Source organism: Cryptotermes secundus, unplaced genomic scaffold (assembly GCF_002891405.2).
Source record: "Cryptotermes secundus unplaced genomic scaffold, Csec_1.0 scaffold35, whole genome shotgun sequence".
NCBI classification, from domain to species: domain Eukaryota; kingdom Metazoa; phylum Arthropoda; class Insecta; order Blattodea; family Kalotermitidae; genus Cryptotermes; species Cryptotermes secundus.
This window is the reverse complement of record NW_019730102.1, coordinates 246,210-259,928: the sequence shown is the minus strand read 5'-3', so window position 1 is coordinate 259,928 and position 13,719 is coordinate 246,210. Positions and strand designations below refer to the sequence as shown.

At 38.5% G+C, this 13,719-nt stretch overlaps 1 protein-coding gene across 5 annotated transcripts in view; it reads right to left on the bottom strand.

Moving 5' to 3' along the window:
- The window catches only part of LOC111865978 (inositol 1,4,5-trisphosphate receptor), a gene marked incomplete at its 3' end in the record, with an annotated part of 252,641 nt that overhangs the window by 39,735 nt on the left and 199,187 nt on the right, over nucleotides 1-13,719 (bottom strand). For all 5 annotated transcript variants that reach the window (XM_033752056.1, XM_033752058.1, XM_033752055.1 and 2 more), the window contains 1 exon segment: nucleotides 5,547-5,651. In XM_033752056.1, coding sequence (XP_033607947.1) covers nucleotides 5,547-5,651 — 105 coding nt within the window.

Sequence of the window (13,719 nt, the reverse complement as noted above, 5' to 3'; positions counted from 1 at the left end):
CTGTGTTTAGACTAATGCTTCAAGGCGTCACCTGCTTACATAGCCGAGATACCGGGTGCTCATATTATAAGGCAAGGTTATAAAACCAACTTTTAAGATCATTTTAGTGAAAGTTTCATCCTTCAAGGCGTACCATTCTCTGCTCAAATTCTAAATAACATGCTTCCACTGAAGATATAAAGGGGGTTCATATTATAAGGTAAGGTTATAAAACCACCTTTTAAGATCATTTTAGTGAAAGTTTCATGTTCCTATCTCATAGAATTTAAGAACAATGATGAATAAATAATTTTCGAGCAAAATTTAAATGGCCGGCTGAATATATTACCGCAGGAGCCGCGGCCACGGAATTTAAATGACCACGTCAAAGGGTTAATTTTGATGAGTACTGCAAAAATGGTAACTCAGTTCTTCACAGAGTTGTTCTGCATTACAAATTCATTTCTCTTTGTAACACTTGACAAATTTTAGCAGTCCCTGATGTCATAAAACAGATGGAAACAATAAAATCATTTGGTCTTCTGCTAGCACTGCTTACACTCTTCAGATTTTTGAATCTTTTGACTGAAGGTCAGAAGAATGAAAGAATGGCTATTCAAGAGAAAGCTAGAGGGGTCCCTTCTTCAGTTCTAAGACCTTCCATTATAGCTGCAAGAGATTATTGCCCTTTCTAGGGTCGTGAACAGACAGTTGCATCATGGCTGAGTTACAGAGTGCGATCTGTTTTATGTGCGTTTGTAGTAAAATCGAATACTGTAGTTTCATTTCAGCCTATATACACATCAAGCAGATAAAAACAAAAAAGGTATGTACATCGAATTTTACTGTATATTTTTATCACACTTATCTGCAGAATCTGCAATAAAAGTACTGGCTCGTGGATGAGTTTCGGCATAACTCATACGTATATTTTTTTGCTGTTGTTCACTTAGGTATCATTTTAATTTTTCTATTAGGGCTTTACTCAAGTCTGTCTGGTAATTACTACATTTAAAAATAAATATTTAGGACTGTGCATTCGCTTCTACTAGAGGTGTGTGCGCACGCTTCCCCTAGCGGAGTTTAAATGCCCGACTGGCCAAAATGGGGTACTTTGGCCATGACGACCTTACTCACCATTGGCACACACGGGGCACTTCGGCACTTAAAGGTTAATTTCCTTCTGAATCAGGTTTTGATTTGTCACAGTCATTCTCAAATATCTGAACTGTGAAACATATTCAAAACATCTGTTAGCTATCTTTATGTCATGATTTTGCCATGCATTCTAGTGATGAGACAGTAACACATACTTAGCATTCTGTGTGTTTACTTCGATATCAACTTACTAGCATCAGTTAAGGACTGTGTGTTTTTCTTTATGGAATCTATATTATCATCCAGTAGATTCACATCATCAGCATAGACCAACAGCTGATGTGTCCCATTTAATTTCAGTCCCACCTGGTTTCCCTGGACCTTCCTAATGGCATATTCTAAAGCAAAGTTGAAAAGGAGTGGTGATAAAGCATCTCATTTTAGACCATTCTTGATAGGAAACAATCAAATGTTTACCTATGCTGACTTTAATATATGCTTCATTTAAAGACATTTTGATCAGCTTAACTAGTTTTATGGGTACCGCAAACTCTATCACAATATTGTACAATACTTCACTCCTACCTGAATCATAGGCTTTCTTGAAAAATACGAATAGCTGATGTACTGTCTCATTGTACTCCCATTTTTCTCCAGTATCTGATGAATGCAAGTGCTGATCAGTTGTTGATCTGTTACAGTGAAACCTACACTGATGATCCCAAATAATTTCATCTGTATGGACTTAACTTTGAGAGAAGAATACTGAATACAAGTTTGTATGAAGGTGATAGAAGTGATATCCCCCGATAATTACTACAGTCAGTTTCATCACCCCTTTTGTGAATTGGTACAATAATAGACTCCTTCCACTGATCAAGCAATTTTTCCTTATTCAAAATAGAATTAATTAGTTTATGGATCTTACAACATAATATTTCACTTCATGCTTGAATCAGTTCTACTGGAATTTGATCACTACCAGTCAATTTCTAACTTTTCAAATTTGCAATTGTAATTTCAAACTCAATAGGTACTAATGGCTCAGCTGTATTATAAAAGGTTATCAAGTAAGTCCAGTGTGATTGATAATTTTTTCTTCTCCTTTTTAATCTCTCATCCTTGACATGTTTTGGTCTGAGAGACCATCTTCAGAAGGGTATATCAATACAGGCGAAAACTACTGCAATTGATTGGTCAGTATCAATACATACATACAATATCATTACAATGAAATTAATATAAAATCTGAGTCTTTAACAACTACAGTGACCTGCATGAATATATTATAAATGATTATAAGAACACTGTGCGGCCCGAACAACAGGATGACACTACAGAGTCCTATTCATCAAACAATGGAACCATGACGTGGTGGACACTCAACTTCCTTTAAAGAGAGGTAGTATAAAGGATATGAACCAAACTGATTCTAAATTTTAATAAAGTCTTTTTAAACCACACTTGCAAATAAACTAATTATAATAATTTATAAATATTTTAATGTATTCATGCAGGTCGATGTAATTGTTAAAGGCTCATGGTTTATATTCATGGCATTGTAATGATACTGTATGTATGTATTGATACTGACCAATCACATTGCAATAGTAGTTACAACTTGTATTGACATGTCCTTCTGAAGATGGTCTCTCAGACTGAAACATGACAAGGATGAAAGATTAAAAAGGAGAAAAAAATAATTTATCAATCACACTGGACAGAGTTGATAACCTTTTATAATACAGCTAGTGTGATGGACCAGGATGAACCAAATCAAATTTATCGAAGCAGCTCAGCTATGTGTATTTTTGTCTGCCTGACAGCACTGACCCTATGTACACTACTAAATACTCATAACTGGGAGTAGTAGTTCTTCCACCTATTCAAAATGTTGTATTACTGAAAGGACAATGCCAAAGAGAATGTTAACAGGAAGGCTATATTCCAAAAGAAGAAAAGGAAGACCCAGGATGAGATGGCTAGATGATGTTGAGAATGACCTGGAGAAGATGAAGGCGAAAGGATGGATAGAGAAGATGAGGAATAGAGAGCAGTGGAGACTGGTTGCAGAGGAGGCCAAGGCTCACCCAAGACTTGTTCTTACTGTTCAAGTTCATTAATTTTATCTTCCAGATATTCCCTCTTTTTATTAACAAAATGCCTGCTAGCTTCATGTCTTATATTGTTCAGATTATCCCCATTTACTTTGCTTGGATTGTGTAACCACTGCAATTTGGCTTGTTTCTATTGGTCTAATAATTTTTAGCATCCATCATTGAACCATGACTTATGCTTCTTCAATTCACAATGATCTAGCTCTCTTTGGCAGATATTTTGATATTCTCTCTAATAGTTTCTCAGGCTCTATTAATATCCAACTTAGTGCCTAAGTTTTCCAAAGCCTTGAACCTATTTGAGTTTTCAACATGATACTGCTCTTTACCCTCTACCTCATTTAATTTCTTGAGATTGAACCTCTCCATATGAACTCTGTGCAGTGTTTATTTACTCACCCCCAATATCTCCATTAATTTTGCCACCACCAGATAGTGGTCAGTATCACAATCTGCTGCTGCGAATGATTGGACATCAAGTATACTTGAATGCTGTCTCCTATTTATCAAAATATGGTCAATTTGATTGTGTGTCTTTCCATCAGGAGATGTCCAAGTAAATTTATGAATGTTACGATGTGGGAACATGTACTTCTGACAGTAAGATATCTGGATGTGGCAAAGTTTACTACTCTAAATCTATTATCATTACTAACTTAATGCAAACTCTCATTCTCAAGTGTTGGTTTGAAAATGTCTTCCCTCCCTACTTTGGCATTGAAATCTCCTAACAAAATTAGATGGTCCCTTGTCACCACGGCATGGGACATCCTCAGGTTTGTGGATGGAGGAGACAACCTCGAGATATGGAGGGCAGCTGTGAATATATTGAATAAGCAGTTGCAGGAAGCCGACAAGGGCTGGTCCTCCAGCCTGGGGGTTGGGCGTGGGGATAACAACTCCTCACCGTACAAAATAAGCTTGTTATGAAAGATCATGAGAAGCCCTGGACCTTGACGGATTCTCTGGAACATACTATTTCCATCTTAAATGTGTAAGTTAATATTATACAATTTTTCATGAACAGTGTTCTTCTTGAATTGAATTTATACATTTAGAAAGTGTATTAACATATTACTTAAATCATACTGCAGGGAATCACAGACAATTCAAGGTTCCTGGCTTCTTTCTAACCATGGAAACGAGACTGAATTTCACCATATTATGTTATATAATCAAAGATGTTGAAAAATATATGCATAGAAATCACAGTCAGATCATATGCCAAATGAGTGAAAATAATGATTCTGATACAGATACCATCTTCATTATGAAGCAATACGTATGTTCCAACTTCTGAAAACCAAGGATATTGCAAAATTATGGCAATCAGTGTCTGCTTGAAATGGCACATACACCTTAAACTTGAAATTGCTTTTCCTCCATTTCAAACAAAAATGAATTCCTATGTAATACCACTTCTTGATACCAACATTCAATCTGAATATATTCTTGTGAAACCTCATTTTTCTGCAGGGGAGAAGCGATAGTAATTCAATGATGTAGCTATCTCTTGAACCTAGACAAAATGCTGCATATGTACTTTTTAGTGTTGAAAATAAAGTCTCAGTAATTATTAAATAAATACTGAGAGTTCTATCTATACCTTTGAAGTTTTCATTTAATTCTATACACATGCAACAGAGACAATTTCAATTAAATGAACAAATGTATAGAAATGTTGCATAATATGGTTGGTGATGGTACGAAGACCAAGCCATGACAAGACACTTCTCTTCCAGAGCCCATTCTGAGCACACAGATTTTTCCTGCCACTAGATGCTGTAAATAGCTACTGACTCCTAAGATATACTTGCTATTCCTTTCTTTATTTTTATATGCTGCAAATCACAAGTGTGTTAAAAATGGCAAGGCTGGGAGGCAAGCCACCAGCAGAGGTGCAAGCCATGGGTTTAGAGGAGCTTCAACAGCACTGCTATTCACATTCAATGACAGCACTCAGAGGTTTAAACCCAGTATATAAAGTCACAGGATGGATTAAATTCTACTTTATTACTAGTTATAAAAGTCTGTGCTATCTACCAAGCAAACAAAGTACACTTTTACTTTTAGACACAAAAAAAGTAAAGCTATCCCTGTAACAGGCTGTGAAGGCCCATACGGTTGTGAGATGTTGAGGGTCCCACATTATCTAGACAATCGGCTCACAGATGGCGGTAAGGTTGTCAGCCTTATGCGCTGGCCGCGCTTTACTTCCCAGGAAAATTACTTAATTAATTCTGGTACTCATTTCTGTTAGAGGCGGAGTCGACCCCAGGGCCATAGTGTGGCCGGAAGGATTCAGTTTTTAACATACAACAAAACCTGCATATTATTTTACCAATACTTTACCTGCAGAAGCATTCCTCGCTCCAACATAAGCTTGAGTAGTAGCCATAGCAGCTTGGTTCAACTCTTCACGTAGTTCCTCTGTGATGATGATTCCATTGGGTTTAACTGGTAAACAGGTATGTACATTGTATGATTAATGGATTTTCAGGACAAGTCTTTAGTCATTTTGGAAACCATTAGGGAAAGAAGTTTGAATAAAACACCTCACCAACATCACACATTCCAACTGTTAGAGTGCATCAACTTATTATTATTATTATTGGAGGGGGTGGGTTTCCCCATGCACCGCGACCAGTGGTCTATTGTACGTCCCCCTGTGATATTCTACCAGTCTCTATACCCTACCGATACTGGTGCATGCCATCAGTCCTAACTCAGCCAGCGAGTTTGGCCTCTACTGGCTCAGCGGTATCTAGATGCTTCCCCCATCTACCAGAGGCGTTAGAGACTATTGTTGGGCTGGAAATGTCTTTTATAATTTGGCTCAGAGGTCTCCTTGAGGCATGAGGTTCTTTTACGTGCCGTAAAGCTATGACATGGGACCCACGGCTTAAAGTCCCTCCCAGAGGACTTGTTCTCTGAATTTTTCCGCCCTTAAAAATTCCATGACCTCCGCCAGGTTTGAACCCGCGTACCTTGAGTCATGAGGTGGGAACGTTACCCCTAGACTACAGAGGCCGCTGTGCATCAACTTAACTAAGAACCAGATTTTATTCTTACATCTAAATACAAAAATCCCACTGATGGTGTCTCTACTTTGACGTAGTGGAGGGGCTTGCATGGTCAAATGACCCTGAGAGCTATGTCGGTGGTAGCATAGCTACTGGTAGGGCCACCCATGCTGGAAATGTTGAAGGGGATGACTCAGACTAAAAGAGATACCCTGGTCCTCTCCTGGGCGAGAGGCTGACGACCTCTCACCGTAAAAAAATATAAATGTCTCGAAACCTTGCATCAAGCCTCGGAAACCTCAACAGAATGGAAGACGACAATTGGCAAAGAATATGGACTACTCTCTAGGTACATGGAATGTGAAAACCCTCAATAAACCGGGTGCCATGAAATCGGTACTAGAACAGATAAGTACAATATGAAAATCACAGCCATACAGGAAATTAGACAGCTGGGTAAAGGAATCATGGACTTAAAGAAACATACTATATGTTACAGTGGTAAAGCAGAAGGCAATAAGGAATTTGGTGTAGCCTTTATAATAGAACGAGAATTTAAAAGCGCAATAATAGACTTTAAACCAATAAGTGAAAGAATCTGCACTTTGAGAATTAGAACGAAATTTTTCAATATAACATTAATGAACATGCACACACCTACAGAAGAAAAAGAAGAGGAGGTCAAAGACTATTTCTATCAACAAATGGAAGAGACATATGATTCAATACCAAGTAATGACATAAAGGTTATTTTAGGGGATCTTAATGCCAAAATAGGTAAAGAGAAGGAATACAGAGGAGTAACTGGGACAGAAAGTTTACATGACACAACAAACCATAATGGAATAATATTAATAGAATTTGCAGAAGGTAAGAACTTGAGCATCAGCTCTACATACTTCCCGCACAAAAACATACATAAAAGAACATGGGCAGCACCGGATGGGGTAACCTTCAATCAAATAGATCATGTCCTCATACAGAAGCGATTTGCGATGAATATCCCAGACGTAAGAACATTAAGAGGGGCCAACTGTGATGGTGATCATTACTTAGTACAGGTCAAATATAGATGTAAAATAAGTTGTCAAAGATCTATGCAGTATGAGAAATGTAAGAAATTTAGTATTGACAAGATTATGGAGAGTGATAAGTGAGAAGCATTTCAAAATAAAATTAAAGAAATTAATGACAATAGGGCAAATAAAGAAGTAACGGTAGAAAGGATATGGGTAGATTTTAAAACCACAATAATTACAGAAGCTGAGAGGACTCTGGGATATCAAGAGAAACAGGATAATAGAGAATGGTTCGACGAGGAATGCAGGGAGAGTATAAACCTCAAGAATAAGAAATATATAAATATATGGAATATATGGAAAGACCAACAAGAGCAAGAAATGAGGTGTATAAAGAAGCAAGAAGAAAAGCAGACAAGATTTGCAGGAAAAAGAAACGGGCCTTTCTAAACGAGCAATTACTGCAAATGGAAGAAGACTTCAAAAATAACAAAACAAAAACTGCCTCTGGTCGAATCAAATATATGAAAGAAGGTTTCAAACCGAAAACAGAATTAATCTGAGACAAAAAAGAGCTTCTAATAAATAATAAAACAGANGACGGAGTTTGTATCATTTATCGTGTAGAGTGCAACAGGATGCTTAAATATAATATAATAAAACAGAGATCATGAATACATGGAAAGAATATTTTGAACAATTATTAAATCAAAATCAGAATGTGGAAGATAATGAGGACACTGAAGAAGAAAATACAGATGATGGAGAAGGGGAAGAGGAAGAGATAATAGAGCCTCCAACAAAGGATGAAGTGAAAAGAGCATTAAAGGAACAAAAACTAAATAAAGCACCAGGAGGAGATAACACACCAGCAGAATTATTGAAGGCAGGAGGATGAGAAGGAATAATAGTACTCCACAGAATTATAAATAAAGTGTGGGAAGAAGAGAAGATATCAGAAGATGGGGGAAAGAGCATTATATGTCCCATATTTGAAAAGGGGGATAAATTAACATGTAGTAACTATAGAGGTATATCATTACTACTGACAGCATATAAAATTTTAACAAGAATACTAAAAAAGAGACTGGATCCATATATAGAAAAAATAATAGGGGAATATCAATCAGGATTTCGACCCAATAGGTCAACAATAGACAATTTATTCACCCTGAGACAAATAATGGAGAAATGCTGGGAATTTAATATAGATATTTACCTATGCTTCATCGATTTTAAACAAGCACATGATACAATAATAGGGAAGAAATTAAGGATGATTATGTCCGCTTTTGGTATTCCAAGAAAGTTAAGTAGAATAATTAAGTTAACCATTACAGAAACAATCTATCAAGTTAAAATCCAGAACCAGTTAACGGAATGCTTTAAGACAAATCAAGGATTAAAACAGGGAGACAGTTTGGCACCATCACTATTTAATTTGGTACTGGAATATATAGTGGGGAAATGTAATGTAGACACAAGGAACACAATAGTGTATAAACAATCGCAAATAATGGCGTATGCGGATGATATTATTATAGTATCGAGATCCCTAAGAGCAACAAAGGAGACATATAAAGAAATAAAAACCATAGCAAAAACAACTGGCTTAGAGGTGAATGTAAATAAAACTAAAATGCTGATACAATCCAGAAGGAATCCAAGGCAAACTGGAGAAATTAACATGGAAGGGGATGGGATAGAAATAGTTGAAGACTTCATATATTTAGGATGGAAATTCCATAAAGATGGAGAGGAAAATCATGAAATAACAAGGAGAATAAAATTAGCGAATAATGCATATTTCTCGTTACTGTCAGTTTTTAGATCAAAGGATATACACTGAGCAATTAAAACAAAAATATATGAAACAATGATAAGACCGGTGATTTATTACGGATGTGAGGGTTGGACACTAAACAAGAAAGAGGAATCAGTCATCAATTCATTCAAGAGGAAAATCCTAAGATAAATTTATGGACCAATAAAAGAGAATGGAATATGGAGAATAAGATACGTAGCACGTCCACAAAGTAAGTTTCCCACTTGTCCCACAGCTAGCAAACCTTATACTGCACGAAGTGACTGCACGTACATGAGAGAGCAATGACGTAGCCAGGCGCATGCACTAACAGAATTTCCCGCGTTCCCACAGTAGCATCGTTGCAGCTGTTGAAGATGGAGGCTCTTATTCCAGCTCCTGCCCACTGTGAAGTGTGGTCAGTGATAAAGTTTTTGAATGCACAGAGCATAGCGCCGATCAAAATTCATCGTCAGCTGTGCCAGGTCTAGGGGCCTAATGTCATGAGAAGCAGATGGTACTTCGCTGGTGCAGAAAATTTTCAGCAGGTCGATAAAGCGTGCATGATGAGAAGCGCAGTGGGTGGCCATCCATCATTACAGATGACCTGGTGGAGCTTGTGCGGGATATGGATTATGGATAATCGTCACATCACAATTATGGAACTCAGCAGTCATGTCCCGCAGATTTCCTGCTCCTTGTTGCACAAAATTGTCACAGAGCACCTGTTGTTCACGAAATTGTGCGCCACATGGGTGCCAAAGCAACTGACACCAGAACACAAAATAAAGCACATGGAGTCAGCATTGACATTTCTGCAGCGGTTACATGATGATGGCAACGAGTTTCTGGACCAGATCATCACATTACCCCAGAAACAAAGCAGCAGTCAATGCAGTGGCGTCACAGTGGATCTCCCTGTAAGACGAAATTAAACAGACGTCGGCGAGGAAAGTGATGTGCACGGTATCCTGGGACAGATGGGGCATTTTCCACGTCGACTTCCTGACCAGAGGTGAGACGGTGAATGCTGGGCATTACTGTGAAACACTGCAGAAATTGCGATGGGCCATTCAGAACAAGCAGCGCGGGATGATTAGTGCCGGTATTGTCTTCCTACACGATAACGTTAGGCCGCACACGGCTCGATGGACAACAAGTCTCCTGCAGGAGTTCAGCTGGGAGGTGTTTAATCATCCACCCTACAGCCCAGACCTTGCTCCCAGTGATTTCCATCTTTTCCTACACCTCAAGAAATTCCTGTCTGGTGAGCATCAGCATTTTGAGAATGAGAGAGAGGTGGAGGTGGTTGTCACACAGTGGTTCCAATCTCAGGCGGCAGACATCTACGACACAGGTATTCAAAAATTGGTCCCACAGTGTGACAAATGTCTCAATTCCAGTGGTGATTATGTTGAAAAATAGCTGAACACTTGCTGTATCTGTTGCAATAAATATTTCCATGAAATTGTGTTTTGTTTCTGTAAACAGCCCTAGGGAAACTTACTTTGTGGACAAGCCTTGTAATAAAGAGTTATACAAATTATATAAGGAGCCAGAGATCTCAGTGATGATAAAGCTTAAAAGATTGCAATGGGCTGGGCATGTACAGAGAATGGATAAGGAGCGTATCCCAAAGAAAATATTATACAGTACAATAGGTGGTAGGAGACCATCAGGCTGTTGCGCCATAGAAGAAGAAGAAGAAACACAAAAATGGAAGTTATGAAAGTTTTAGAACAAGATAAAGTTGGGTGTTTCCTTCAAAATGTCAACACCAGATTTAGGAGTGCAGGCACTATATATATATACCCATTGTAACAGTTCACTCAGATGCACTCTGGACATCCATTATCAGTGGTCCTATTGCGATCTTCTGGTTTATGACATCATACAGTTTGGTAGGTGGGTACCAACATTCTAGAGGAAGATACTTCTTATCTGAAGATGAAGGCAGTATAGTATGTTCCTCCAAAACTGTGATAATAACCTACCAGATTATGTTGTTCCATAACCATGAGAAGACCACAACATGAATCTTCACCATCATGAAATCCTCAAGTCTGGGTGTGTTGCTGACCACACACCTCCATCTAGAGCCTAGGACAAGAAAGAAAAGAGAAGCTACCTCCCACTACCCCCAGCTCCCTCATATGTCTTCATGGCATTGTGCTTAACTAATTAAGGACAGGGTAAACTTCAATATTCTTCTCTTTATGCAAATATAAACTGCCTTGCAGGTAAAATAAAAATAAAATATGAAAATAATAAACATATGGATTATCAAATAGAAAAAAGTAACAAATTTTTGCACACACAGTAACGAAAGAGAAACTCACCAGCCCTGGTCACTGGTGCTGCAGCTTTTTTGGTGGAGAAACAATATCAACTTAGACTCAAAACAGATGTAAAAATTAAATCTGCAAGAGGACACAACTATTTCTGGGTAATAATTTGTCATATGAATTTACTTGTTACTGCAATCAAATAACAAGTACACAATCCTACAAAATAGCCAGACACAACTCTCAGCACACACAACGAAATATATTCCCACTCTACACAACACGTTTCATATTCTACATACCATACACTAATGTACCTTTACTGTAGACACTCCTAGAACACAGTCATATTCTATGAAGCATACATAGTACACCATAACTATATATTTAACCTTTAAGAGCCGAGCGACACCATATGGCGTCATGAAAATAAAGTCAAGGGGACGAATGACGCCATATGTCGTCGCGCATTCCACGCATGCAGCCGGTTTTTTAAAATCTAATTTTAAGTTATAAATTCTTTTTCTACTTACATGATTTTTGGTCACCAGCTTTATAAGTTGTCTCTCTTCCCACCTGCGTCGTCTAACGGAAGTTGGCTTTGTGTGCAAATCTTGGAAACATCCGGAAATCCAGGTTCCGACGTCGCACTTCACGCACTTTGTCTAGACGGTTCTTCGTTTCCCACGCGAAAAGCACACACGACACCTCAATTATGAAGTAGAGGAAGTTGGCCAGTGATGTGGTTTGGCCTCCTGTAATCGAGATATCTCCAATAAAACGGCAGGGGTTCGACCCCTGGGCCATTGATGGCGAGGTGGACCCCTTCCAGCATGTTCCGCACAAGAGCGAGACAAAATTCTCTGTGTGACAACAGGATGTAACTGTTCAGATCCAGGAGATGGAAAAATAGTTTATTTGTCCATTTCCAGGTTCGACGACAGATGCTATAACTGTTTGCCACAGTTTGCCCACAGCTCCACCTGAATAATTATTCACACTCCTCTTGCCATACTGGTGTGGTGGTCCCCAGGTTGCCGACCAAGATGATGGGTCTTCCTCGAAATCCATTTCTGAATCACTTTCCTCAACGCCACTCTCAGAATTGTCGGTAAAACAATCTGATTCGGAGTCATTTATGAGTTGAAAAATGTCTGAATCTTCCAAACGAAATGACACCATGGTGAGCTGACAATATCACTGTTCTCACTGCGAAACTTTGAAGCTTTATGACACTGCTTGGCTTTGAGAGTTATGATAAACTAACCGAGCCTGGTCAGTACAGAGAAATTGTTGTGTATAAACAATCAACGTTCTTATAAACGGAGATATACAGGCCCACATCTCTGCATACCAAAGAAGGTACGTGTATGTGCTTTGAGACATGCGAGACTAAACATAATCATCTTCATAACCATCCGCTGTGTTGCCACATTTACATAGAGCGTTCTTGCTTCCAAGAACTATATGAATTCTTGTAGGCAGACGACAAATTTGGGAATTTTATAATTGGAATCAGTCTAAAAATTTTTACACATTTTATAAAGTCTCTAAATTACAATATCTGATTCTATATTCTTTCTAGAAAAAAACAGCGTTTATTTGGTTCGTTTATCACAAAAATTGTAGAAATCACAGCAATTTTAGGAAATGATTACAGTTTTAATTGCTTTAAAATTGCGGGTATTTAAATCAAATCCGTCCCGCTGCCGTTACCGGAATTTAAAGGGCCGTCACTTAAAGGTTAAGGTAAAAGGTAAAGCTATGCCTGTAACAAACCGTGGAGGCCCATGACTTTGTGAGATGTCCTCGTTTCCATATTTCCTAGATAAATGACTCACAGATGGTGGTGAGGTTGTCTGCCTTACATGGCAGCTCCCCTTTACCCCATTTCTGTCAGAGGCTGAGTTGGCCACAGTGTGGCTCGAATGATTAACTCAATTGAAAAATCCAATGACCTGATCAGGAATCGAACCCATGACCTACCAGCTTGTAGCATAGTGCCTCAACCAACTACACAATTATGAGATACAAATGATATACAGCGAATAATTTGAAGAAAACATCCACAAGAAAGCCAGCTGTATCTTCACAGGATTGACAACACAAGGAAAACATTTACTCCTAAAACCTGAACTGTGCTGAATGGCGAACACCAAGTGTTTTGTAAGATTTGAGGCTTTCACGGCGGTGACTATGAAGAAAGCAGTCTTCTGGGCTTTGGCGCCGTGTATATGTGGTGTTAACCGACGTTTCGGAGGAACGTATCGCCCCCATCTTCAGGGTTGAAGAAAAAGTATAGGTAAATCTGCAAGCGACAACACCGTGAGACACGGTAACGCAGACTGAAGAGGATACCGTTAGAGCAGAGAGGGAAGGGGATGAACTGCGAGT